The 26342-nt window shown below is 43.3% G+C and overlaps 6 protein-coding genes across 7 annotated transcripts; 4 read left to right on the top strand and 2 right to left on the bottom strand.

Moving 5' to 3' along the window:
* Positions 1 to 1987: 1987 nt before the first annotated feature.
* Positions 1988 to 5196, top strand: ora3.1 (olfactory receptor class A related 3, tandem duplicate 1). The gene is made up of 5 exons (XM_026306317.1): positions 1988 to 2088; positions 3490 to 3802; positions 4076 to 4333; positions 4626 to 4871; positions 4984 to 5196. Exons 1-5 carry the CDS (start codon positions 1988 to 1990, stop codon positions 5194 to 5196), a joined length of 1131 nt encoding a protein of 376 aa, XP_026162102.1.
* Positions 5197 to 6176: 980 nt separating this feature from the next.
* Positions 6177 to 7350, bottom strand: ora4 (olfactory receptor class A related 4). The gene is made up of 2 exons (XM_026306316.1): positions 7264 to 7350; positions 6177 to 7172 (listed from the first exon to the last, which is right to left on the bottom strand). Exons 1-2 carry the CDS (start codon positions 7348 to 7350, stop codon positions 6177 to 6179), a joined length of 1083 nt encoding a protein of 360 aa, XP_026162101.1.
* A 1882-nt stretch (positions 7351 to 9232) lies between these two features.
* Positions 9233 to 11035, top strand: fndc10 (fibronectin type III domain containing 10). The gene has a single exon (XM_026306514.1). The coding sequence runs from the start codon at positions 9537 to 9539 to the stop codon at positions 10509 to 10511; it is 975 nt and encodes a 324-aa protein (XP_026162299.1). The 5' UTR covers positions 9233 to 9536; the 3' UTR covers positions 10512 to 11035.
* A 1208-nt stretch (positions 11036 to 12243) lies between these two features.
* On the top strand, positions 12244 to 17212 carry ssu72 (SSU72 homolog, RNA polymerase II CTD phosphatase). 2 transcript variants are annotated; one of them, XM_026306533.2, is made up of 5 exons: positions 12244 to 12516; positions 13379 to 13522; positions 15224 to 15363; positions 15571 to 15689; positions 16045 to 17212. In XM_026306533.2, exons 1-5 carry the CDS (start codon positions 12437 to 12439, stop codon positions 16144 to 16146), a joined length of 585 nt encoding a protein of 194 aa, XP_026162318.1. In that variant the 5' UTR covers positions 12244 to 12436; the 3' UTR covers positions 16147 to 17212. The 2 variants fall into 2 exon arrangements, with proteins under 2 accessions (XP_026162318.1, XP_026162319.1); XM_026306534.1 differs by having other exon boundaries at positions 15571 to 15672.
* Positions 17213 to 17961: 749 nt separating this feature from the next.
* LOC113130171 (transmembrane protein 240) lies at positions 17962 to 20949 on the top strand. Its single transcript, XM_026306544.2, has 4 exons — positions 17962 to 18220; positions 18315 to 18402; positions 18727 to 18926; positions 19656 to 20949. Exons 2-4 carry the CDS (start codon positions 18317 to 18319, stop codon positions 19772 to 19774), a joined length of 405 nt encoding a protein of 134 aa, XP_026162329.1. The 5' UTR covers positions 17962 to 18220; positions 18315 to 18316; the 3' UTR covers positions 19775 to 20949.
* On the bottom strand, positions 20907 to 26154 carry atad3 (ATPase family AAA domain containing 3). Its single transcript, XM_026306492.1, has 16 exons — positions 25856 to 26154; positions 25531 to 25607; positions 24472 to 24573; positions 24325 to 24384; positions 24177 to 24246; positions 23913 to 24078; positions 23613 to 23682; positions 23338 to 23493; positions 23191 to 23247; positions 22979 to 23104; positions 22770 to 22894; positions 22629 to 22680; positions 22438 to 22508; positions 22154 to 22321; positions 21823 to 21931; positions 20907 to 21671 (listed from the first exon to the last, which is right to left on the bottom strand). The coding sequence occupies exons 1-16, from the start codon at positions 26046 to 26048 to the stop codon at positions 21204 to 21206; spliced, it is 2070 nt and encodes a 689-aa protein (XP_026162277.1). The 5' UTR covers positions 26049 to 26154; the 3' UTR covers positions 20907 to 21203.
* Between the last annotated feature and the right edge of the window lie 188 nt (positions 26155 to 26342).

Here is a 26342-nt window from a genome sequence, read left to right on the forward strand (position 1 = left end):
CAGCCCAATACACCAGTTTTCATGGTAACACCAAAGGAGGTGATGTCCCACAGAAAGGTCAGGCCAGATTCTTTGTATGTTAGATCATATCCACGCCAGGCTGGTGTTGCACAGTTTGTTTCACACATAACACACAGTGACACAATAATGGCCCCTCCTAACAGACAAACCAAAGGCTCAGACATGTAGGGCTATTGCTGATTATACAACAAGAGACTCTGCCGGAGGAACCAGTTTCATGGATCATGACCTGTCAAAAGAGAAAGCACCAGATAACTACACACACCCAAGGTCACAGCAGGCTGACATCACATCTGGTGTTAGATAATGCTGCTGATGTAACTGACATCTCTTACATTACGCTGTAGCAGTTTGAATTTTTATAAGTCTATGAACTTACAACTAGTTTTTGGCCTCACACAAGTGAATATGACTGTTGTGGCATCTATATTGTGAGAGATGGTGGTGAATTTAGGAAGACGCGTGTCTCATAGTTAACCCTGTGGTACTTTGTCTTTCTAAGTTCATAGCACTTGCTGTGAGTCTAACAGGGACCAGCAGCACCACGTCGACCAGGCTCAGTTTTGTGGTGAAGTTTCCCTGTGGACTGGCTGACATGACTGTGTGCTGTGCATTTGGGGCTGGCGTTAGACAGAATTAATGTCTTGAGAAAGTTCAGAGAAATATCAGCTCCATGTCTCAAATATATTCCTGAAAAAAAAAAACAAAATCTGCATGTATAGGTGTGATTATTTCCACCATCCGGCTGTTCAGAGTCTGTTTTCACCCGGTAACAAGGTCCTGGTTGTCGCCATCCACAGTCTCATCATTCATCTGTTGTGTCTTTACTAAACAGTGCAGTGCTGAGCTGTGCGTCTTTTCCATAGTTAATCACACACTATGATTGTGTTATGCATTAAACTGACCTGTGAGAAAAGTCTAATTCATGAAGGCCCAGATCCACATCGTTGTGTATGTTCGTACCATCTGTGTAAATCTTATCTGCATGGATGAGTCCATGTCATTCAGATCACAACAGCCCTCCCTGCTCCACAATATTAACACATCATGTGCTAAAATCAGCTCCTGTTTATTCTGATACTTCCACTCCCCAACTTGTGCTTTGACTCTGCAAACTAAACTGTCTTTCTCTTGAGTAGTTTCAACTCTTCCTAACTGCCACCGACTTCTTGGGAGGCCGTTTCTGTCTTGTGAACAAGTTCAGAACAAATCTCTTCTTCCATCGACTGTTCGATCAAGTACTGAACTCTTCGCCACCTCTCAGCTGGACATGAATCCTCTTTTTCAAATGCTCCAGGGGGTGGAAGAGCAGCCTTTGTTTTCATCATAGTGAGATGATTTGGATTTGAAGACTCCAGGGTATTTGGATGACTGATTCCATCCACTGTGGTCGGCCCTTAATGCCCATAGCTTCATGAAACAGTGTCCTGAGGGAGGCATTATCCAGTCGACCCAGCCACTGAGCAGCATTAGGCACATTTCTGATGGTGCTAACGTTCCAAACACCACCTGGTTGACTGGCAGAAGGTGGCGGGCCGGACCAGACGCTTCAAACCAAAATTGGCACATTCAGGAGATGAAGCAGCCCCAGAACAGTGACCCACCATTCTGAGTTCCTTTTCCAGCTCACAGCCTTCCCACCAGAGGAATTTCAGCAGAGACAGAGAACTGATGAAACATTCGTTCAGTGTTACAGATAAAGTGCGAGAAGGGATCTTCTCCCATTACACAAAGTTTAACAGCAGGGAGTGTTGGGTTCACTCCGGTAGACTCTCTAACAGGCTACGAAGCTAATCTGCACCTCCAGCCCTCCAGGGTAGGCAAGACCATAATAGATTTTACAACCTGTAGTTTCCATGACGGTAGTGAGACAGAAATGACACCGTCGTGACTGCAACACTGATTTTTTTATTCAAACACACAAGCGTATAAAATTGACAAGATAATCTTGTTGGCCAACACCAGAATGACCAGAGTAGCTCATAAAATAAACACAGAATTACTTAAGGCGTCAGCCATCAGTCGTAGCTGCTGGCGTCTGTCATGGTCGTCATATATCCAGACCAGGTAAGTCATTTTAGAGGAAACCACCACGGGTCCTGCTCTCAGCCCTCCATCGACCTCAATCCTATGTGGCCCACGTGACAGCTCAGACTGAGAAGAGTCTCACTGGTTATCTGTATATTGTTTCTTTTGTTTTATTTAAATGCTGAAATCAGATTAATCCCAGTAGGTTTGATGTATCAACATATGTGCAGTTTATCTGAGTCTTCTCTCTGAAGGATTTCAGCCAGTGTGGTTAACAGACTGCAGCAATCAGGCAGCCAATAGATATTTTCTGTTTTCTGTTTAACTTTATATGTTATTGTCTCGTTTCTGTAATCCATTTAAATGAGAAGAGAAAGAAGGTTTTAATAAAATACATTTGCACAGTGTCCATGTTTTCTATAAGAAGGGATCGTTGTTCTCCCTGTTATTCTGATATTTGGTTGTTTATGGTTCCATCTAGTGGCTGTTTCAAACAGAAAATATAAGTGGTACAACTGACTTGGATTACCTTACAGTTAGTTTCCCACAATACACCCTACTGATTTAATTTGTCTTATTGGTATAAATATCATGGTCCTGTGATGGACTGGGGACCTGTCCAGGGTGGACCCCTGCCTTTCACCCAGAGAGAGCTGGGATAGGCTCCAGCAGGTCCCTGGGACCCTGGTTAGGACTAAGGGGGTACAGATGATGGATGGATGGTATAAATATCAGTAAATATTTTAGAGTTAACAAAAGGCAAAATCTCACCTTTAAATATCTATTGTATAAATTGCCTTCTCGTCACAACCCCCTGAACCGAGAATCATTCCCAGACCCTTCACATGTTTAATGCTCTGAAAATTATGGTCAAATCTCACTGGTGTATTTTCCACCTCCATTTGTTTTAGTTTAGAAATGCTGAAGGACAAGGAGACACCACAGAAAAATGTAATGTTACAAATATAAATATGAACGTATCTATCTATCTGTCTGTCTGTCTGTCTGTCTGTCTGTCTGTCTGTCTGTCTGTCTGTCTGTCTATAAAGAATCTGTTTTTCCATTCAGTGTCTATTGGCACCCATCACTGGCCTTAAATTAAACTACTATATAAATACTAATACAACTATATAAGTAAAGTATAAGACCATGACCTTTTTAATTTGTTATACTGAAAACAAGTACACACACAAAAACAAAAAGAAAGGTTTCCAGTTTCCCTGGGAGGGTGCCACAGTGAGTCCAGTTAGTAACGTCAGCACATTTCATACAGATGTTGATTAATCTCTTGTGTTTCATTAACATGAACCTGAAGCTCCCTGAGGCATAACACTGGGGGCCTGACGGGTTATTGTACAGAACGTGGTGCAGAGAGGCCCCTGCGGTCAGTGTTTTGTCCTGATGACACAAGTTGGATCACCTTCTTCTATTGGCCCTAAGGTGTGACGTAGGTGACTGCTTCACAGATAAGGCTGCTGGGACATGGCCTATAATAAACGACAAAGACAAAAACCTTGCGATAATGGGACGTCGTATCATCGCATCCCCTGTACAAATTTCCTTCTACTTTATCCTGCTGATAATGGGCATCCTGGGTAATACCACTGTGGTCAGGGTGCTAGGTAAGAGTATATTTGTGGACCCCACAGGGACACGTAACTCGGATATCATCATTTTTAACATGGCGCTGTCCAACCTGGTGGTATGTTTGATGAGGAACACGGTGCTTGCCATTTCAGATCTGGGACTCGAGGTATGTAGCCTGTAAGATCAGTGGTTTTTTGGAGTAAGTCATCCTTTAGTTAGCTCAGAGCTCACGACCCTACTGGCTCTTGACATGAAGGCTTGTGAGGACTTTGTGTTTGCCACAACAAACAGAGCTGAAAACAGCATGTAAGGCAAAATAAGGCGTCCATATAATTGGTGAAAGGAGGACTCTCTCACTTTGAGGGGGAGGTGTGCTGGCACATGATAGTCAGAAGGATTTCTACATTTGTGAATTCAGAAACACTTCTTTCTGTTACAGCTGTCCGTATCCAAATTGTCATGTCAGTTCCTGATGGGTGTCTGGGTGTGGCTGCGATCAGTCAATGTGTGGTCAACATTCTTCCTCAGTGCCTTTCACCTCCTGACTTTGAGGAGAGTGACTCCTATGTTTGGGAACCTTCAGAGGGGCATGTCTAAGCCCCTACTGCTGAGTCTGGGCATCATCTGGTTCTTCAACTACATCTGTGCCATTCCTGCTCATATCTTTTCCACTAAAGGGGGGGTGAACACCACTGAGGTGAGATCAGATCAAATGAAGCACCAACAATACTTTTGCATGTTTCAGCTCATTTACAATAAGCCGTGAACATCGAGTCTGTATTTATATTTGTTCATTGCAGCCTTAAAAATAATCTGTATCCCTGACATGCTCCTGTTTGAATTCTTTTCCTCTTCAGCAGACTTATGTTTGTGCTAATGGACACGCCATTTTCACGTAGTAATAAAACAGTCTTGAGATTTAAAAGCAGGAGCAGCTTTGGGTAAATTACTGACTGAGTGTATGTCCTGCCTCCACTTCCTCCTGTCAGACGCTGATGCTGGTGAGCAGCACAACACGCCCTGTGCTGAGCTGTGTGTGGAACTTTTCCTCCACCTACAGTGGTCTGGCCTATGCCACTACATCCATGGTGATCCATGAAATACTTCCCATACTCTTGATGATTTTCACCAACATTTGCTCCATTTACACACTCTACAAACATGCTAGTAGGCGGAGCTTGGTTCAAGATGCATCTGTAATAAAACGCATTCCTGCTGAGAGACGAGCGGCCAAGGTACGAAAGAGACTTTCTACCTGGAACAGGAAACCAGCATCTAAACTGCTTAGAAACATTCTTATCTTATTCTCATTGGGCTGAGTAATTGACGTCACTGCTTCTCTTCCAGGTGATTCTCATGCTCATAACACTGTTCATCGCATCCTGGGGAACCAGCGTTATCTCAGTCACCTATTTCAACTACAAGCGCAGCTCCTCATCTGAGTTTTTTCTGATCATTACTCGTTTTTCTAATATCATCTTCATCGCCCTGTCACCTGCTGCTCTTGCGTTTGGCCATCGGCAGCTACGTTCTTTCATCAAGTCTTTTCTGACTTACTGACAGTTGCTGGCAAACAGCAGCTACAGATGAAGCAGCTCACACAATACACGCAATTACAAACGTGTGTGACTCCATATGGATTCATTAGAAAGTCATTGAGGTTGCAAGTATTTGTGCCACATGATCCAATAAAGTCAATTCTTTGTGTACATAAGTTGTGTACATGATGTTTGGGTTGATGTTTTTATTTTACAATCCAAAGAAGTCCAAAGGAAACAGAAAACTGACCCTGTCAAATCAGATGAAATTTGCTTCTATTTCAGTGTTTTTTCCGTTTGCAAGCCAGAGAAAAGCCTTTTGTTGTATACGTGTAACAGCGTAAAATGATATTTTACCTAAACCTACAGAGAAACTATAGTTAGATCTTATGAGATTTTAGTGGAAAAGTGATTGATACATTGACAAAACATGGTGGGGTTTCTGTGGGGAGTTTGCATGTTCTCCCTGTGGGTTTTCTCCAGGTACGTATGCAGGTTAGGACAGGTGGGGACTCTAAAGTCACCCATAGATGATGATTGTCTGTCTCTGTGTTAGTCCTGTAACAGAATCTAACTAATCTATCTATACTCGTGGCTCACTCGAGGTCAGCTCCGATTGGTGGGCGGACAGTTTTTTGTTTTTTATTTTAAGGATTGGAGCCTGAACAGGCTTTGTGCTGTTGGAAAGTTACAGGTTACTGTTATAATTTTTGGCTTGAAAAAACCTTTTGAGACACTGCTCCTGATATTATGAAAAGCTGACAGTACAGTCTGTACTAGTAATGTAAGGAGAACTAAGAGGATTTTCTTAGAACACTTCTGAGCCTCAAGCAAAGAACAAAAGCCAATGACCTGCTGTATCTCAGTCAGATAATTAATACTTGACAACAGTCCTGTCCAGACATTACAGTAGAAGATTCAAAGGGTCGATGTGTCTGTGGTTTTCTGGATATAGATTTTGCAATTTTCAGTGTTTAAATAAGAATCATAAGTCACTTTGCATCATTTTATTACGTTTCCCTCCACTTTTCTGACGTCACTCCCTTTTGGAACAACAAAAATCGTTTGTTTTCGCCTTTCTTCTTTGGTCTTTGGAGATTCAGTGTCCTTGCTGTGACGTTTCAGAGCTTTAGACCACCCCAGAATCATACTCATGATTCTCTTTCTCAGCTTCCCGTGTCCCAGAGCCACCACCAGGGGACTGAATCCTCCAAACAGAGAGGCAGAGTACTGGGCCACAGTCAGCAGGCCTTCACTGTGTTGTCCCCTGTTGTGATTGTAGTACGTCACCGCGGCCACCTGGAGAACCCAGCAGACCACGAAGAGGAACACCAGTGCCATGATGACATGAGCTGCCTTGCGCTCGGTGGACACTTGCCTTTCCAGCACTCCTCCTGACTCTCCGCCTGAGGTGACCGCCCGGATGTGCTTGGTCAGAGCGTGAAGTGTGGACAGGTTGGTGCAAACCATCAGCACCAGTGGCAACAGCTCGTTGAGGGCCAGTGAAGTAGAGGCGAAGGCCGAGCCCTGTTCTTTGGAGGGGAACTCCCAGACGCAGCCCAGCAGAGGCCTGGTGGTACAGCTGATCACCATCATCTCCACGGTGGTGTTGCTGTAAACATGGGTGCTATATACAAGTGCTGGGAGAGAGAAGGCCAGATTAGCTCCCCAGACCACCCCCAGAACAATCCATATGCGCCGCCTATCCCTCTGCTGCGAGAGAGCTCCAAAGGACACATGCTGCCGCCGTAGGGTAGTGCAGTGGAAGACACTGAGGGTGAGAGTCACCCAACAGCCCACAGCCCGCCACCACACCCAGAGCAGCATAAAGACTCGGCACCCGTCCGGAGACAGGGACACATCGAAGCCCAGGTCCGACACAAAGATAGGCACTGTGCGGAAAAGTGAGGTAAGCAGGTTGGCCAGAGATAGATGCACCAAAATGGTGTCGGAAGGAGAGAGCCTGCGAGACGGGCTCTCAGTGGCTGCCTGAAACACCTGAGAGCAAAAACCAGAAACAGTGAGAACAGCCAATCCTATCAGAGACAATCTGTTCACTTTACAAACATACTGTTCTGTATTATCTCACCACATAGATGACCAAAATGTTTCCCAGAATGCCAGAAAAGACCAAGAGCCCAAACAAAAAAGCATCGAGAATGAGGACTTCTGACATGGCATCATCCTTTGCATGGCAGCATAGTTTTTCATGAGAATCAGAAAGAAATGTCAGGGCTTCATTTGCTGCTGGTGCCAGATGATGCCTTATATATGCACACACACCAAGCACTGATTCATATCACGGACGGTTTCATCTTTGCTGACCAGCTTCAAGGTTAATTTAGTTCATTATATTGATGCTTGTTGAACTGTACATGCAAAGGGAGGCATTTTCCACATTTTCTTTCCACATCACTGAAGATAAAGGCAGCACTGTCTTTTGCCCTGGAAAACATCATCAACAGGTGCGTGTCATCCTGTTTCCATCATCTTTTGACTCTGCTTTGGAAATGGGTGTGATCAATCGATGACCCGCTGGTGTCCAGTGATTGGTTTAGCTAAATATCACCATCGGACATACCTTTTACTACAGATCACACAGATTTAACCAGGTATTTGCTGTCACCTTTCAGGAACAAATGGTGCTGAGCCAGTCCTACTGATGCAGCATTTTCACTTACAGTCATTCTCTCCCTTGGTACTAATTGTTTGCTGGGTTGCCAGGTTTCTCTCGGGATGACGCTGTTCAGAATAATCTCACTTTAGCACTGCTTAATTGAATGAACTGTGGGGAACAGTGCTGCATCTTGATCATACATCGATTTTAGATTTATTTTTCCATTGTGTTTGAGATTATTCATAAAGATTTTAAGTAATCTTTAAAATATGAAGAAATTAGACACTTTGTTTTCTGTCCCATAATCATGATGATATAAAAAATGTCGTAAAACCTGTCTGATGCACCAAAGGTTAAAATGCTGCACGTACAAGGAAAAGACTAAATGAACGCAACAATTACAACAATTACAACATTTTCATTTATTATGTATTGAGACTGTTTCAGTTCTGTAGATTTTATTATAGATTTTATTATAGTGCTAATACTCTGCATGGCATCTCTTCCTGCAAGGTATTCATGGGGGAAAAAGGTGAGAGCAGTGTTCGTCACTAGGCAAATAAATCTGCATGATATATTCTGCATGTAAACTGAGTTTAAAGGCAGCAATTCATAGATAATATAATAAAAACAAAGGTTATCAGAAATTAATATTAATATATTAATATTAATTAATATGGAAATTGATATCAATGTGATTCATATTAATGTAATTGATATTAATGTGATTGATATTAATGATTGATATCAATGTGATTGATATTAATGTAATTGATATCAATGTGATTGATATTAATGAGTGATATCAATGTGATTGATATTAATGTGATGATATTAATGTGATTGATATCAATGTGATTGATATTAATGTAATTGATATTAATGTGATTGATATTAATGTGATTGATATTAATGATTGGTATCAATGTGATTGATATTAATGTAATTGATATTAATGAGTGATATTAATGTGATTGATATCAATGAGTGATATTAATGTGATTGATATTAATGTAATTGATATTAATGAGTGATATTAATGTGATTGATATCAATGTAATTGATATTAATGATTGATATAAATGTGATTTATATTAATGTAATTTATATTAATGTAATTGATATTAATGATTGATATTAATGTGATTGATATCAATGTAATTGATATTAATGTAATTGATATTAATGATTGATATCAATGTGATAGTCTGTAGCTGGCTCTCAGGGATGCCAGATTTTTTAGGAAAACGTATCTGGGACTCTTTGTTACCGACACACACCTGGAGGTCTGTGTGGGTCGGTGACTCACACACCGACCGATTATGGTCACACATATTTTGTGCACGCACCCACGCCGCCAAGCTCCGCGGCGCGCGCTCCCCCACGTGCACTTTCGCCCAGCAGGCATCAAAGCCTTTTACGTCAAACCAGACAGGAAGAAGAAAACAAATCTGACGCTCGTCTCGTCCCACCGAGACAAGTAAGTGGTTTTCGAGCTGACTTTGACCACAGCTTCATCTTGGAAGCTTATTCTGCGCAAGGTCACCCGGATCTGTCGTTGCCTGCATGGCCGCAGGATTAGATGGTGTTTCTGGCGCAGATACAAACCCGCTCCTCTCGCCCCTGCTCGCGCTACCACACGGATTTGTGCAGCGGAGTTGAGCGGATCTTATGGCAGACACCGCCTTGTACCATCGCCCATCGGATCCGCTGTGAGCGAAAACAACTCGACGAGAGGAAGTGAGATGAAAAGCCACCAGCGACCATCACTGCTGGCCTTATCGGCTCTCCTGCTCTGCACATTACACCAGACAGCTGCGTCCAGCAGCTCAGCATCATCCTCCTCATCATCAACAACATCATCGCCATCAGAGGAGAAAGGCAGGAGTAATGGGGGGACATCCCAAAACTGGCTCAAACAGACTCACAGCCACTATGGGAATCACAGCCACGAAAATAGCTTCTCTTCCAATACCAGCACTACTGTGACATCTGAAAGGTCTGGCCGAGCACCCAGCTGGAGTCCAGAGGAAGGGGTGTCACCACTGTGTGCCTACCGAGTGATAGAGGGAGGCATTGGGGGACAGCTGTGTTTTCGGCACACGCTATTTGGGTATAAGTGTCACAAGGGAGACTGCAGGGCTGCAGTGTCTTTGGGGAACCTGGTGGCAAATATTCTTATCAATGGCAGTGTACTGTTACAGTGGACCCAAGAAGGAGGGCCCACGATGACTGGCCGAAATACAAACGAGACTGCGGCTGGGCAGAAGAGCAGTGATGGTCCTGCGATGAATGTACGAAGGATGGAAACACTAAAATCAAACGCTGTTTCCAGCGGTCGTCGCCACAGACGTGGAGGTTATGAGTTAAGCTGCTGGTGGAACGGGAGCTATACTCAGTTTGAGTGTGCCGGTGTCCATTTGGGTTCCGGCTGCAGGGACTTCCTCCTGACCGAGCTGCATGAGAACATCCCCTACCGACTCTGCCTGCGTCCCCTGGCCCGCTCTGATCCAGCTCAAAGAGCAGACCAGCAAGACTGTGTAGAGTTTACCCTGCCGCCATCTGGGATGCAGGACATTGTGATTGCCATGACGACCGTGGGGGGAGCTATTTGTGTGATGCTGGTCATCATCTGCTTGCTGGTGGCATATATCACAGAAAACATCATGAGCCCCTCAGCACAGCACACATACTCCTACCGCACTCACTCACGGCACTGATGCACCGCTAAAAAAATAACATGGCCCATATCTCCATCATAATCACTGTCCTTTTCAAATCAGCCGCATAAAATCATTTACTCATCCTATTATGACTGAATTGAAGCACAAGCTACTGTGGCTCTGCAGATAACATGCCTTGTTTACCTCTACGAGGATGCACTGAACCAAAAGTACTGATAACCTACGTTTAGTAAATAGCCTACAGTAGTTCAGTGTGTTATGTTTTTGTTCAAGACTGCCTGTAACTGAGTCTGACCATTTGTGCTGGCACCATTTATACAGCAATACAGAAATGGCTTTTAAGTACATCAGAAACAGCGGTTTTGCTGAATGTGCAGCCCGAGAAAGACTGGTCCAGACTTATTCTTGCTTAGTCAAAGAAAGAAGACTTTACTGACTTGCATTTTTCCATCTCACTAAATCATGCCACTGTCTAGTTTTGCTTTTAGGTGCCCATACACTATGTAGTTGTACCATTTAGTTAAGGGCAATACAATGTGGTGTACAATCTCCAAATACTGTGCCAAACATCTTGAGTTTGAATGCCTTTTGTCCTGCTGTCAGTGAATAAAGTACCATGAGGTAATTTGTAATGCTTTACAGCTGTCCTTATTTTTCTTTGTGTGTGTGTGTGTGTGTGTGTGTGTGTGTGTGTGTGTGTGTGTGTGTGTGTGTACATGAATGACTGATATGTATAGTGATTTTACTGAAAATATCTGAAATAGACCAGAAATGTCTATTTTTGGGTAGGCAAATTTAAAAAACTGCTAAATCTAAGTGATTCATCACATTGATGCATATGTCTAAATCACATAGTTCACAGTTTAAACATCAGGCTATAATATGTGATGTCTCATCAAACCTGGATCAGATGACACAGTAACTATGTACGGAGAGGAGAATCTACAGAGCAAAGCACATTATCCATCCCTCCATCCATCATCTGTACCCCCTTAGTCCTAACCAGGGTCCCAGGGATCAGCTGGAGCCTATCCCAGCTCTCTCTGGGTGAAAGGCAGGGGTCCACCCTGGACAGGTCCCCAGTCCATCACAGGGCCACATAGAGACAAACAACCTCACACACTCACACTCACTCCTATGGGCAATTTAGAGTCACCAATCAACCTGACATACATGTTTTTGGACTGTGGGAGGAAACCAGAGTACCTGGAGAAAACCCACACAAGCACATGCAAACTCCACACAGAAAGGTGGGTTGCGAAACAAAGCACATTATAATAAAGAAATAACATTTAAACTGCTTTTGCAGTTACTTAAGAGACACACTAACCAGAAACATGGGACAGGAAGACAAGCTGTCGGTTCAGGGCTGATTTATGAATAAACACAAATGTCAGTGTAGAATGAAGGATAAACAGAACAAGTCGAGGGAAATGTATGTCATGAAATAGGAAATAAAAATGTTCACTATGTAAGAACTGCACTTACTGACATACTAAACAGTTTATGTTGGAAACACTGTTAATGTGTAATTAATTAGCTCACTGGCTAAATTGTTGACACGTGTATGACACATGTGACTGTATTCTGCTGCAAAAATTCAGTTTAATCGGGAAAACAGTGTTTTGTACCTTTGTTTTCGTTGTTTAGTCAATGTGCGCACATGTTGTTCTACTTTATAGACAATCACGTGACGTCACGCGTTCGTCGTCACATGTTTTGGCGTCACAGCCCCCGCCCCCGAGTGACATCACCGCGTAAAGCCGTAGTGAGCTCAGGGGGTTCCGCCATTTTAACTTCCTGCTTCAAAAGAAGACGAGCACGGCGTTTACCGGGGAGGTTTTAGCGATTAGCTCGGCCCAGAGCGCTGACTTGGTCTGTTTTTTGACCACAGGCTCGAACAAATCAGCTCCTTTAGTTTGTGGCAGCGTCTGTCGCTTAGTTTCAGCCGGAGAGTCGCGATGCCGAGCCACCCGCTGCGTGTGGCGGTTGTGTGCTCGAGTAACCAGAACCGCAGTATGGAAGCGCACAATATCCTCAGGTAAAGACGAGGACGGGACAAAGACCACGGGGAACCGAGAACCGCTCAGATTTTGAGTCGTTTTCAGAGCCGGTCACAAGCCGAGCGCCGCGCTGACAGATAGTCCGTCGGGCCTCGGCTTAACAACGGACTCGCTTCTGTCCCGTTTCAAACTGGCCTCGAGGTTGTTTAATTTAAATGTCCGCACAGATTTTACCTTCAAACTAATCTTTCCAAAATACCAGCCCAAGTTGTGAGGTAGTTTTTAACCCGGTCCACATGTTGACAACAGCGCCGCCTATGGGAAACATTCCGGAAGCGAGGAACTGCATCTGTGCGACACAGGGCTCATCTCTTCCTCATCCACAACATTTAGTCTGTTGTTGTTCCTTAGCTCTTCATAAACGTTTGTTGGCTGCACAGTCTGGACCGTGCACGCTTCGTCTCATTCCCCATAGCTTCAGGTCTCCTTGGACATTTGCTCAACTGGACTGAACAAGAAGCCCAGGACTTAAAATTACTGGTAGCATGTGTATTTAGGGTAAAGGGGTCTACAGACTGAGCTTGTTGGTGACAGTCGCCCTAAAAAAAAACAAAAAAAAAACTCCCTTTCTGTAGGATTTTTCAGTATTAAAGACACGTCCTGACACAGCACAGGAAAGAAGTGGAAATGGCCCTTTAAAATATGCAGTAATGTTATAATTAAACCTGTGACATAACACAACACTTCGTTTGGCTCTTAACATCTGAAGAGATGATTGAAATAGCTTTTATGGGATACACAGCAGACATGGGAAGGTGGTTGTTGCATTCTGCTTGTATGTTTTCTTGTCGATGCCAGAATTGTTATGTAATTTACTGTCTTGTCCTTTCCTCTCTGCAGCAAACGTGGATTCGATGTGCGTTCATTTGGGACAGGTTCTCACGTGAAGCTACCCGGCCCTGCCCCGGATAAGCCAAATGTTTATGACTTCAAAACGACATATGAACAGATGTACAACGACTTGGTCCGCAAGGACAAGGAACTGTATCCCCCTTCTCACTCACCTTTTCCCACACACGTGTGTGTGTGTGTATATATACACACACACACACACACACAGATGTGTGTGTGTGTATAATGGAAGCCAGATAAGTAAACATGGCCCATATATTTCTTTAGAAATTAAAGTTTGCAGGAGTTCATACAAGGCATTGGAACAGCCTTTCAGGTCGGAGAGCAGCAATCGGTAAATCACCTGCAGGGATTTTAATGTTAGTCCTTTAATGTACAACCTGTAAAACACAGGGTTTGGAGAAGCACCTTGCAATGTGAGGGCAGCAGTATGTACAGTTTGGTTGTTGCTGAGACCATCAGATTGAAACCGACAGATGTTCTAATGCCCTTGCTCTTACTGATCATAGGTGCAAGGAACTAGCTTCCTTTATTTCTTGCTAATGACGTTTTCCTTTGTTTTCAATATATGACGTGAGTTTTCCTTTTGTCACAGTCGGTCTGTTCGCAGTCTGAGCTTTTGTAGTTGTTGACTGCAGTTAACTTAAGTGCTGTTGCATCAGTTATAAACACTGTGAAACTTAGCAAAGGGAAAAGTATAAAGAAAACTCTTTTAGCAAAAAGCAATTGTGGAAAAATGTAGACAACATTGGCTGGGGGTGGGGGGGGGTATTATGTGCCCAAGGGCATCTAACAAAACGAATTGAGAAAGTGGGTCTCAATGGACAGTTTCCACAGATGGGTATGCATTAACCTTGGTATAAACTATTTAGTACTATTTTGAGACCTAGCTTTCATAGGGGTCTTTTAAATTTTTTTTAAGATATTGACTATAGTGTCCCAAGGTAAGTTAAAGATTGTAAATAACCTGTGTTACACCTGACTCGCAAAAGTGAATATGCAAATGCCACCAAACCCAGGACAATCCTTTTGCCAGAGGGGTAAAAGCTGCAATGGTGTGTGGTCTCTGCTGCATTTATTTGTACATACAGAATTTTTTTTATCAATATAATTGTAGTTTCTACTATGGCCAATAAGTATTGGCTGGTGGTACTTTTTTGGTCTTCATTAAAACAGTTGAAATAAATCATGCTTCCATTATCAGCAACCAGTCTAAGAATCTAAGTGTGTCTTAGGACGCTATTTTAAATTATTCATTTGTAAGAGTGTGTCTGGTGGAAAATATGGGGTTAGGTAGGACAAGTAAGATGAAAGTACTTGACCAAATTCTTCACTGTTGTGCTATTGCCAAGACTAATGTTAATGTATTGTGGATGCAAATCTTGCCACCCCACAGTAGGTTGAGGTCAAATCATGCATGTCAGAACTAGTTACAGTTACAGTTGCTGGGTAATGGCAGAGCAGTGTGCAGAGTGTTGGACTGGTTTATGCATTTTATTTTCGTAGGGTTTTTTTAACCATTAATGAATAGTAGTCTTTTCGATCACCACTAGAGGGTACTGCAGCATGTCTGATGTAAATATTGGCTGCTGACAATACTCAAGTGTGTATTGTCCTGCTTCTGTCACTTGACTGAAACATAACCCCACAGATGCAAAAACATTACACACTTTCACTCAGATGTATAACTCTTTTTATACAATATATAATTTTTCCATACTGTTTTAGTGGATGTTTATTGAAGTGTTACTGTTTGATAGTGTCATGTCTGTTGTATTGCCTTGAAATGGTTCTCTCGCTCCTGCTTTGTTCCTTGACCTCCCCACTCTTCAGATACACACAGAACGGCATCCTGCACATGCTGGACCGCAACAAGCGCATCAAATCAAAGCCGGAGCGCTTTCAAAACTGCAAAGAGAAGTTTGACCTTGTCATCACCTGTGAGGAGAGAGTGTATGACCAAGTGCTGGAGGGTGAGGCTTCTCATAGTAATGTCTAATCGTTGAAGGGATGTAGTTGTTAACTTGTGTATCGGCATTTTTCAGCTGTGGGCCTGTACGATGACATTTTCACCCCATTAGCCACAGCACATTGGAGCTGTGGCACTTTTGGATTCAGAAACCTTCATTTTTTACTGTAACAATTCTAATTGGACAGCACTGTTTCATGTATTTTCCCAGATCTGAACTCAAGAGAGCAGGAAACTCTTCAGCCTGTGCACGTCATCAATGTAGACATCCAGGATAACCATGAGGAAGCCACGCTGGGTGCCTTCCTTATCTGTGAGCTGTGTCAATGTGTGAGTGTTTGCTGACAGGGTTCTCTAAGCCTGTTGTACAGAAAACATGAGGGCAAGTAAGCCACCACAGAATGTGCTTTGCAGTTATTTAACAGCAGGCGTTCTGTGAAATAATCTCTTAGTGGTTTTGTAATGAAGCATTACACCGTAACCTTTGATTTTAATTGTGTTCTTTAAGCATATGTAATTTGTCAAGCAGATTTAGTGGTCACTTCATAAATATGCTGTGAGCAATATGAAAGGCTGCTGTAGATTCATAAATGATATATAGAGATTGATTTGAGTTCATTGGTGCAAATAACCTTTGTGTGCACACACGGGCTGTGTTTAATGTGCTTCCTCCTCCGCCCTGCAGATCCAGCACACTGACGACATGGAGAATGAAATCGATGAGCTCCTACAAGAATTTGAAGAGAAGAGCAACAGACCTTTCCTTCATACAGTCTGTTTCTACTGACGCACAATAGAAACTTGCAATAAACACAGGCCCAGAAGCAATCAAAGAACATTATATGGACACAGACACTTTATACCCCTCAGTCATCAGTAACAGTACATGTACATTATGTGCCTACACCTACACAGCCTGACACACACACACACACACACACACACACACACACACACACACACTGTTTTGGGCCAGGACCTAATAGGTGGCTGCTGTTTGGTGATGATGGGTTTTTCCTCTATGCCGAGGACGGACTCGCTGCTCTCACTCTGCCTTTATACCTTCAGATCAAGGTCAGGCCAAGGCCCTTTCTCCATCCCAGTCCAGTGAAATCACTCAACCATGTCTCCTCAGGGAGAGCCATAACATCCACACCCCCTTAGTCACACAACTGCTTTACAAGTCCCTCACATTGTTGTTCAGTACAGCATACTGATGCTGACTTTTTTTTCCTCTAGATGATATAAACTTGTAATTATTTCATGCATATATGTCAGATTTTTATGGCATGACCTAGGGACATGTATACTGGAGTCAGATAGGGAGGAGAATCAATTGAATGTGTGTTTTTGTGTGACCATGTATTGTAGATTAGTTAGGATTAATTTAAATTGGGTGGGCATATAATGAATAACCAAACCCAGGCCTCTCTGAGGTTTTTCTCCAATGTGTTTTCAATATATAGTGTTGATTTTCATTTAAATTGGAATATGCTATCTTTCAGGGCATAGTATTTTTTTCTTTTGTAAATGTTAAAGAATTGAAGCACTGTAATTATTTGCAAACTGCGATCTCAGCTCAAGAGTGCCTGATTTTTCTGTATGTATATACGAATCCAAAAGGAAAAAAAAGACATCCCAAACATGTCATGACTCTTCATTTTCTTTATGTGGTTCAGGTGATTTTGCGTAAGAGTATTACTATGGTTATACTAGGACAGGTAGGTATTTTTAATTGGTCTTTTCTTTTAATGCAGCAGTCAAAACCATGTGCTCATATTTAATTTAGTTAGATGATATACCTTTTTTGACAGGTAAGGGTAATAATTATTTTAGAACAAAGCAGGTGACTGTCACGTTAAGGAAAAGATTTTTAAACCATGTTTCAGTTTCAGCTTCAGACAGTAATTCTCCAGCTTGTGGTTCACTGACAAACCTTTGGTGACTGAGGTAAATAAAGCTTATTTGAATAAATCAAGGTTTTGTTTGTCTTAATTACACTGTCCGTATTTATCTCTTTATCTGTGTCTATGTCTAGCATCTATTTATTTATGTATCTATCGATGTATGCATGTATGTATAAATCTATCTGTTTAACATCCGTCTGTCTATCTATCTATGTCTGTCTGTCTGTCTATCTATCTGTCCATCTATGTCTGTATCTATCCGTCTATCTCTCTATCTGTCTATCTGTCTGTCTGTCTATCTATCTGTCTGTATCTATCCGTCTATCTCTCTATCTGTCTATCTGTCTGTCTGTCTATCTATCTGTCTGTATCTATCCGTCTATCTCTCTATCTATCTGTCTGTCTGTCTGTCTATCTATCTGTCTATCTATCCGTCTATCTATCTATCTATCTGTCTGTCTATCTGTTTGTCTGTCTGTCTATCTATCTGTCTGTGTCTATCTATGTCTATCTCTCTATCTCTCTATCTATCTGTCTGTCTGTCTGTCTTTTACAACCCTGTAGTTAGAGAAGTAAATTGTGTTTGATGTGATGATGTTTAAAATAAACTTGTACATTAATATTTAATATTGACCAACCAGATCTCGCGATAAACTGAACCTGGCGTTACCTAGGCAACGGTCGCTTTGTGTAGTTTTGACCGGGGTTCTGGCTGACCGTTAGCTGACGTCACAGGACGAAACCATGGCGACGTTTTCAATCACTTTAAACAACAGACGGTCGCTAAAGTAGTTTCCGCTGAAAAAGTGCCAGCGGTGTCACGTCCAGCTGGTTATCCGGGGCAGGCGGGTCACTAGAGTAGTTAGTGCCGGTAGTGGGTCAGGACGGTGTTTGTGTTGCGCTAATAACGTTTGGATCCAGCGTTCCTAGTGTTCCTCTTGGTGGTCTCCTGAGGTGACTCTGATAATAACTGTAACAACTTCCTGTCGTTGACCCTTAATGTTTACACTTACACCGGTGCTGGTTTCTTTCACATTGTGACCGACAGACATGAACGCGCTTCTTGCCCGCGTGTACAACTTCTTCTTACTGCTGGTGCGCGGCCCGGACCACGTGTGCTCCTGCACCTGCGGAAGGTAAAGCACAGCAGCTGTTTGACACCGTGGTTTGGTGCTGTGGTCAAAGTGTGTATATATATATATATATATATATTTTTTTTTTCTATTAATAATTTTTACCATCTGATTTTAAGAGAAGATCACTGACAAATGAAAGAGGTTTAACAAACCCGTATTTAAGTTTTGGAAATTTTTGCAAACTAACAACTAAACAACTATATTTCTGTTAAGACTATTATAACAGCACATAAGTAGTATACAGATACTGGTTGTTGGAAGATACCACACTTTCAGTTTTCTGTGCAAAACTCCCATCAGTGACTCTTGCTCCGTCTGTTGCAGGCATCAAATCTATCATGTTGTGCCATATCATGGAGCCGAATCTCTGGTGGATCACAGAGAAACCTATTTTGCCAGTGACATCATGACCCAGCAGGAGATGGACGTGATAACGGGACTGCTCCTGGGTCTCTGCATCAGCTGGGTCTTGCTATGGCTGGATCGCTTAAGACTCAAATACTGGACAGCAAAGAGACAGAGCAGTGAGTAAGAAGCCAGATGAAACTGACTGTATGTCAGGAAAGGGGCTCCTGAAGAAAGGGCCTTTGCAGTATTTCATATTTTTATGTAGTTAATTACTGGGACATTTTGTAGGTGAAAGTCAGCAGGTGTCTTTATACATCAGACTGAATTTGCTATACACAGGATCTTACACAGAGTAACTTTACATAACTGTAACACTCAAAAGATGAAACTGAAAAACTAAATTTGAGCCATGTGGGGAAACCTGTTGACCTTTGTTGGTATTACAGGCTATTTATTCTGTCCTTAAAGAAACAGTGGTGAGAAAATTGTAATTAATGTTTTGTGCCAAGGATTATGGCTTCAGGCTCCCGGCACACGGCAGAAGGCTTTTGGCTTGTTAAACCTATATTTACACTCTCAAATTCAGTTGGAAGCCTCTTTTACACCATATTTAAAAATGCAGCAGAGGAGAAGGATGTCTGTCTTTGCTGGAAAGAGTCTAGTGGAGCTTTGAATGAAGAAATGCACAGCCCATGGAGGGGGCCACTAAGGGGGCCATACCTGTGTTGTAGGATTCATCTGAACCAACCTTTCAAATGTAAATAGGTAGACAATTTGTGCAGAAAAAGCTACATGGTGATTCTTTGGGCTTATTACTGTATATGTCAACACAACTCAGTGATTATGTGCCTATCATAAATGATTTAGGATGTAGTTACTCTTTAAAAAACATCTGTTCTTTCCAGATGTGGGTTTCTGGTTATGGAAGAGCAAATGGATACACCCAAAAAACAAAGAGGACTCCAGAGCCATCAACGTGCACATCGGACAGGATTTGTGCAGTAACACTAATGGAATCATTTGACATTTGAAAGATAAAAATGTGACTTGAATTCACTTACTGTGTGCTGTGATCTCAAGTTTTTTAAAAGGCTTATTAAACTGTATATATTAGAGTGTTGGCAGCAAATAAAGGGAGGAGTGAGGGAAGACATGCAACTAATGTCTCCAGCCATATACAAACAAGGCTGTAATCGCCAGGCACAGTAGCCATTGTTTATCTCCAATACAAGGGGCTCCTGTCTGAGGACCTGAGGCTGCACAAACATTTACTGTACAAGAGATTTAGAACGATGGACTTTAAATTAGACTTTAAATTAAATGAAGCAGTAAAAACTAAAGATTTCCAAAAAATGGGATCTTGTTCCTGTATTAACATACTGGACATACAGTTTCATCAGGGGACTTGGATATCCAGGTCATATCAAACATGTTTCTAATTATTAATGTTGCATCTTGTACTCCATTGGCTTTGCATTTAACTGTTTTGTTTTTTTAATCGAGCTGTACAGAATAATTGCCAGTATCGTTAAAAAAACCCTTCACTTTCCTAATCAAGAGGACCAGATTGTCGTTATGAATGTGAACCTGTACCCTATAGTGCATGAAGACCTCCTATAATGACTGACAGGGAATTTTATCATGTGACTTATTCCAAACCACAAGCTTGATGCCCTTGACTTTGCTTTGTAGAAGATGGTTTTTCAACCTCTCCTGCCTTTCACCCAAAGAGAGCTGGGATAGGCTCCAACAGATCCCCGTGACCCTGGTTAGGACTAAGGGGGTCTAGATGATGGATGGATGATTTTTCAACTCTTCAGCCATTACTGTGAAATACTGATATTGCAGGAGGATCCTTATAGTCCAGGATCACTGCATCATCCAGTTTAAACCACTCCTCTATGCTGTCAGCTCTACCATTATGTATTGTGCTGCTCTACCCTGTGTGCTTTTTAAAACTATATATAATGCTCGTCAATGTCACTGCAAGGTCTGACCTCTCTAAATACAATTTCTAAGGGCGTATCTGGGTTAGAGCATTCAGTGTCATGCAGCTGCCTGTGGATTAGAACTTGTAGTTTTCTGATAGAAAAAGAAAAAACTACTGCAGGTTGTATGTTGTGTATTATCATGTAACAGAAACATCAGGACTTTCATTGTTTATAAAAGCATTGGTCTATTTAATCATTTCAACACAGACACTCCACTGTGCACAACATTTATGTACTGTTAGTCTGGTTTCCATGTAAAGTACACTTTTACACTGTATACATTATATATTAGAATAAAACAGTCTTGACAGAACAGTGTTATTTGTGATTAATCAATTATCTCCCCCAACTGTGTGAACTTGTCTTCAGTCACAAAGGCAGTCCAACAGGCTTTTAGACTAGTTAAAGGGGCAGAACACTAATCTTTCTAACCCAGGTAGCACCAATGAGTAAATCTGAAACTCAGACAGGAGTTCCATCCTTTGGAGGAGAAGATCCAGTCTTGTCTTCCTTTTCTATCTTGCCTTCACTGTCAGTGGAGGCAGCAGGCTGGGCTAAACTCTCTGCTTTTGTCAGACTGTGTTCTTTGACAGCATCTTCACAGTCCTGTTCAGCTGGAATGGCACTTTTACCCTCTGCTGACGGGTCGAGGTCTGAGGAGGGTGGTATACTGCCCCATTCTTGCTCTGTATTTAGCTCAAGGGCTGGAGCAACCACCTCCTGAGCCTGAGGTGCCTCACTCAGGGGCAGAGTAAATCCCATTTTGCCTCCACCGCCTGTAGCCCCAGCTGGTGGAGGTGTAAGGGTCTGAGCCTCATCCTCTCTGTGCAGCCAGTCCATCTTCTGAAGGTGCTGCTTGACAGCATCGTCAACCCGAGCATCGATCATAGCCTCTGTCAGGACACCATCCTCGGAAGAATATGCTGCTGCCTTTGAGAAGATGAAGCAAAACACGCGTATTCCACATATTTATTACCTTCATGAAAATGATGAAAGTCTTGGAGCATTTTGATGTACAGCATTTTTTTTTTTTTTTTTTATAAACGACTTGATGGATCAACACTGACTTCAGACAACATACCTGCCAAGCCACACCCAGTTTGGAGATCTCTCTTCCTGACATGCCCTCTGTCCTCTTCGCTATCTCAGAGCATTTTTTACCATAATCAAACTGTGCCAGCTTCATCCGCCTACAGAGAGTTAAACACAAAGGTGACAGGGTAAGGGAGGGGGAACACTACAAAGAGTTTCCTACTGTTTTCTTAGGATACTTACTGCCTCCTGCCCTGTGTGTGTTCAAATGGTAATTATCAAGGATGAACAACAGTTTCATCTCAAAACATCCTAAATCTGACCCTCATTCTGCTCCAGTCTTTCAGTGAAAAATCTGCTTTAACAGGTGTGTTACTCACTGCCTCCCTCCAGTGGCGGGCTCCAGCACATATTTGTCAAAGTACAACCGCACCAGCCTCTCTCTCTCCTCAGGCCCTGGCAGAGCAAAATTCACTATTTCATCTATACGGTCGTTTATGGCCCAGTCAAACTGCTCAGGTTGGTTACTGGCCAACACCAGCATGAACCTGCAGGAGCAAATCACAGACAGAAAGCAGCTTAGAGGTTTGCTGGGAATTAGCCAAGTAAACCTGAAATGTGGTGAAACAGTTACGGTTCAGGCTGAAGGTATGTAAATGTTTACTTGTTACTCTGTTCTCCAGTGCGATACAAGAAAGCATTCAAAGTGGCTCTAAGGTCTTCACTGATCTTCTCCTACAAAACCCAAGAATGAAGAATATACTTAAGTCAGGGCATTTGTCATTTCAGAAAGAAACAATTGATAAAATTATACTTAGTAAAGAAATCTGAATAATAAAGCATGTACACACTCACAGTGGCTCTCTTGCGAAGGAATGCATCAGCCTCATCAACAAAAAGCAGCAGCCTGTAACAGGATGAGTCACAAAACACTCTCACTATCTGTCGATACTTAAAAGTGGACATTACTTATCTGCACATTACAGAGTAGCATACCCGCGCCGACTTGTGTTGGCCCAGTCAAACACTTTGTGCATGGCAGTCACACCATCACGGCCCATGGGTGCCACGTCACCACCAGTCATAATTGCGTAGTCCATCCCAGAATGCATTGCCAGCTTCTACTCCACGCGAAGAGAAACGTCTCAGTTAGAAAAAGCATCACCTTTTGTTTACATCAGCCATCGTGCTGTCTGCTGGCGTACCTTAGCAAAGAGAGTTTTGCCTGTGCCTGGAGGACCGTACATCAGGATGTTCCTGTACAGGCCTTTGTTCTGCCTCGTGTTTCTTGTTGCTATGGCGACGTCACGCACACGCTCTTCCAGGGAAGGCTAAGAGATAGAAAAACGCTTTTGTTTCAAAACGTTAAAAATAAGAGACGTGTTACATCCTTTTGGAAAGACTGACGGTCACTCACACTGAGCACGACTCCCTCAAGTGCATCCTGAGGTTTGCTCTTCAGCCGTTTGACCGTCTAAACATTTGGGACAGGCAGAAAAATCATAATTAGAATATCATAACCAGTTAACAGAACCTACTAAAGGAACAATTTCTAATTAACTACCTTGACTGGATGCTTGATTGCCTCTCCCACAGTAAAACGGGACGTCTCTCGCACCAGCGACGGTTTCCCAAGCCTCGCCTCGATGTAACGTCCCGCCACGGCTGTTGCATTCCGGGCCGAATACACTCCCACAGCCAAGAGGGTCAGTCCTGCTACCTGGGTGCAGATATGTATATATATATATATATGTATATATTTGGATTCAGTCTTTCTATCTGTGAAAATTTATTATAACTACTGACTAAACTAAATGTGGATGGAAAGAAGCGTCTCACCGTGGCTGTGACTTTGTCCCAGTCTGACACAAAGGCCCTGAATCCTTCTCCAAACACAGCACCTGCAGTCCTGAAAGCCAATACACATCAGCATGTCTGTTGCCTTTTGGGTGCTGACAATTCATTAACCAATTACCTAAGATACAACACTGACCATTTCCGTGTTAGGTACAGATGTGATGGTGACTGCATTTGTTTTAAATACTTTAACATCTTCAGTTTCCACCAGCTCCATGACTGAGGACATGAAGAACCATCAGCACATTATATCTAATCACCATTTCAAATAGTGTGTCTTACTTTATAGACTCCAGCACAGTCTGTCTGTGTTCTGCAGCCTTCAGACGGATTTGCTCGCGGATGATATCGGCATTCTCTCTCTCCACGCGGGCTCGAGCTTTAGATTCGGCCTCTATACGGAGAAGCTCGTTTTTGTGCCTGAGCTCCATCTCGTGCTCTATGGTTGCTATAAAAACACGACAAGTACGTAAATCACCGTTCAACAGCTTTTAAAGCTTCTACAGGATCCTGTCCTGCCTAATGTAACAGTGGTAAAGTCCACACCTTTCCTCATAGCCTCCTGTTTCTGAACAGATTCCTCCTGTTTGCGGAGGTTCTCCTCATTCAGTGCTTGCTGTTGATAACATAAAGAAACAGTTGGTTGGGTGCTGATGCAGCAGCTCATGTACAGATATGGAGAAATCAAACTCACCTGTTGTCTCATTTGATCCTCATACCGCTGTCTGGCCAGCTTATCTTGGTATTGAGCTCTCTGTGGACCAGAAAACAGTCAACTGTCAAGCACACGACTTATGGATATTTCACAATACACGTACAACTGTTCATTTGTTTTCCTCACCGCCTGGTGCTGCTTGGTCTCCTCATTCAAAGTTTTCCTCCTCTCCTCTGCCTGGATTCGTATCTGGTCGCCCTTGAGCTGCTCGACTGCTGCTTCGTACTCCTGTGACAGAGACAATAACAACAGTGTAACCGAGAACCGTGACAACGATCGTGGGACTGTAACGAACAGTGCAACCAAGAACCTTGACAACCATCGTAGGACTGTAACGAACAGTGTAACCGAGAACCTTGACAACCATCGTAGGACTGTAACGAACAGTGTAACCGAGAACCTTGACAACCATCGTAGGACTGTAACGAACAGTGTAACCGAGAACCTTGACAACCATCGTAGGACTGTAACGAACAGTGTAACCGAGAACCTTGACAACCATCGTAGGACTGTAACGAACAGTGTAACCGAGAACCTTGACAACCATCATAGGACTGTAACGAACAGTGTAACCGAGAACCGTGACAACCATCGTAGGACTGTAACGAACAGTGTAACCGAGAACCTTGACAACCATCGTAGGACTGTAACGAACAGTGTAACCGAGAACCTTGACAACCATCGTAGGACTGTAACGAACAGTGTAACCGAGAACCTTGACAACCATCGTAGGACTGTAACGAACAGTGTAACCGAGAACCTTGACAACCATCGTAGGACTGTAACGAACAGTGTAACCGAGAACCTTGACAACCATCGTAGGACTGTAACGAACAGTGTAACCGAGAACCTTGACAACCATCGTAGGACTGTAACGAACAGTGTAACCGAGAACCGTGACAACCATCGTAGGACTGTAACGAACAGTGTAACCGAGAACCTTGACAACCATCGTAGGACTGTAACGAACAGTGTAACCGAGAACCTTGACAACCATCGTAGGACTGTAACGAACAGTGTAACCGAGAACCATGACAACCATTGTAGGACTGTATGTTGTAGCTGACACTAGTGGTAAGTTAACAGATGTGAGGCGGACTCAGACTATATTCTGTTTTTGGGACCAGCCCGTCTCTGCGTCCTGCAACAGGTCAGGACTGTCCAAGCTGCTCAGTGTCTCTGTACCTTCATTTTGCTCTGGTGCTCCAACTGCACGGTCTGCTCCTGCATGCGTGCCAGGTCCAGAGCCTCCTTGGCATGTCCTGTATAGAGGTGACAGAAACACAGCTGAAAGCCTGGTGTCCACCTCCAGCTGAAGACGGAACCAACTACAGAACCTCTGCATGTATGTGGACAGGTCAAACTCCAGTACTGCTAGTCAGTCTGCAGCATGATGACCTTTGAACTCAGTCCACCATGACCTAGAGGGGGGCTGGATGTTGGTTCATCAGGACTTTAATGTTTTAAGCTGGGAAAACCCAGACCCTAACGGACCGTTCGGGACACTTACGGGACTTGTCGAGCTCCTTGGCCGCCTGAGCAGCCCGCTCCAGCCCGGTGGGATCGAAGTTGCTCCATTTGTCCTTGGGTTTATCTCCGCCGCCGCTGGAGCCCCCGGACGGCGGCGGGGGCGGCGGAGGCGGAACCGGGAGGCCGGAGGGCGCTTCGGGCTGCCCCTTGTTGAGGCCGAACAGCCACGACATCTCAGACGGGACCAATAAAGCAGTTTTCGGTTCCGTGTGGAGGCAGATCCGCCGCTACACGTCTGTCACTCACTTCCTCCACACGCGTGTCACGCCGCAGTGTCCTGCGCAAGCGCATCAGAGAGTGTAGCGGTCTCTAAATAAGGGCGCCGATGATTGGCTGATGGTTAGTACTTCCTCCTCTCATTGGCTGCTCGTGAACTGCTGCCACCAGAGGTCATTCATGTAGCCCCGCCCCTAATTGATACGGTGGCCGCAGAGGTTCAAAACAAGTTGATTACATCAGACAACGAA

This window comes from Mastacembelus armatus, chromosome 5 (assembly GCF_900324485.2).
Source record: "Mastacembelus armatus chromosome 5, fMasArm1.2, whole genome shotgun sequence".
In the NCBI taxonomy this organism is placed as follows: Eukaryota; Metazoa; Chordata; class Actinopteri; order Synbranchiformes; family Mastacembelidae; genus Mastacembelus; species Mastacembelus armatus.

Excerpts from the sequence above, each read along its gene's own strand:
- ora3.1 (XM_026306317.1), top strand. The coding sequence starts at position 1,988 with ATGACCAGAGTAGCTCATAAAATAAACACAGAATTACTTAAGGCGTCA. Across the intron at positions 2,089-3,489 it reads TCGTCATATATCCAGACCAG|GTGTGACGTAGGTGACTGCT; the intron begins GTAAGTCATTTT and ends ATTGGCCCTAAG. Across the intron at positions 4,334-4,625 it reads GGGGGGTGAACACCACTGAG|ACGCTGATGCTGGTGAGCAG; the intron begins GTGAGATCAGAT and ends TCCTCCTGTCAG.
- atad3 (XM_026306492.1), bottom strand. The coding sequence starts at position 26,048 with ATGTCGTGGCTGTTCGGCCTCAACAAGGGGCAGCCCGAAGCGCCCTCC. Across the intron at positions 25,608-25,855 it reads CAAGGAGCTCGACAAGTCCC|GACATGCCAAGGAGGCTCTG; the intron begins GTAAGTGTCCCG and ends ACCTCTATACAG. Across the intron at positions 22,322-22,437 it reads ACTGGAGAACAGAGTAACAA|GTTCATGCTGGTGTTGGCCA; the intron begins GTAAACATTTAC and ends TTGCTCCTGCAG.
- ora4 (XM_026306316.1), bottom strand. The coding sequence starts at position 7,350 with ATGTCAGAAGTCCTCATTCTCGATGCTTTTTTGTTTGGGCTCTTGGTC. Across the intron at positions 7,173-7,263 it reads ACATTTTGGTCATCTATGTG|GTGTTTCAGGCAGCCACTGA; the intron begins GTGAGATAATAC and ends TTTTGCTCTCAG.
- fndc10 (XM_026306514.1), top strand. The coding sequence starts at position 9,537 with ATGAAAAGCCACCAGCGACCATCACTGCTGGCCTTATCGGCTCTCCTG.
- LOC113130171 (XM_026306544.2), top strand. The coding sequence starts at position 18,317 with ATGAACGCGCTTCTTGCCCGCGTGTACAACTTCTTCTTACTGCTGGTG. Across the intron at positions 18,403-18,726 it reads TGCTCCTGCACCTGCGGAAG|GCATCAAATCTATCATGTTG; the intron begins GTAAAGCACAGC and ends CGTCTGTTGCAG. Across the intron at positions 18,927-19,655 it reads GACAGCAAAGAGACAGAGCA|ATGTGGGTTTCTGGTTATGG; the intron begins GTGAGTAAGAAG and ends TGTTCTTTCCAG.
- ssu72 (XM_026306533.2), top strand. The coding sequence starts at position 12,437 with ATGCCGAGCCACCCGCTGCGTGTGGCGGTTGTGTGCTCGAGTAACCAG. Across the intron at positions 15,364-15,570 it reads GTATGACCAAGTGCTGGAGG|ATCTGAACTCAAGAGAGCAG; the intron begins GTGAGGCTTCTC and ends GTATTTTCCCAG. Across the intron at positions 15,690-16,044 it reads TCTGTGAGCTGTGTCAATGT|ATCCAGCACACTGACGACAT; the intron begins GTGAGTGTTTGC and ends TCCGCCCTGCAG.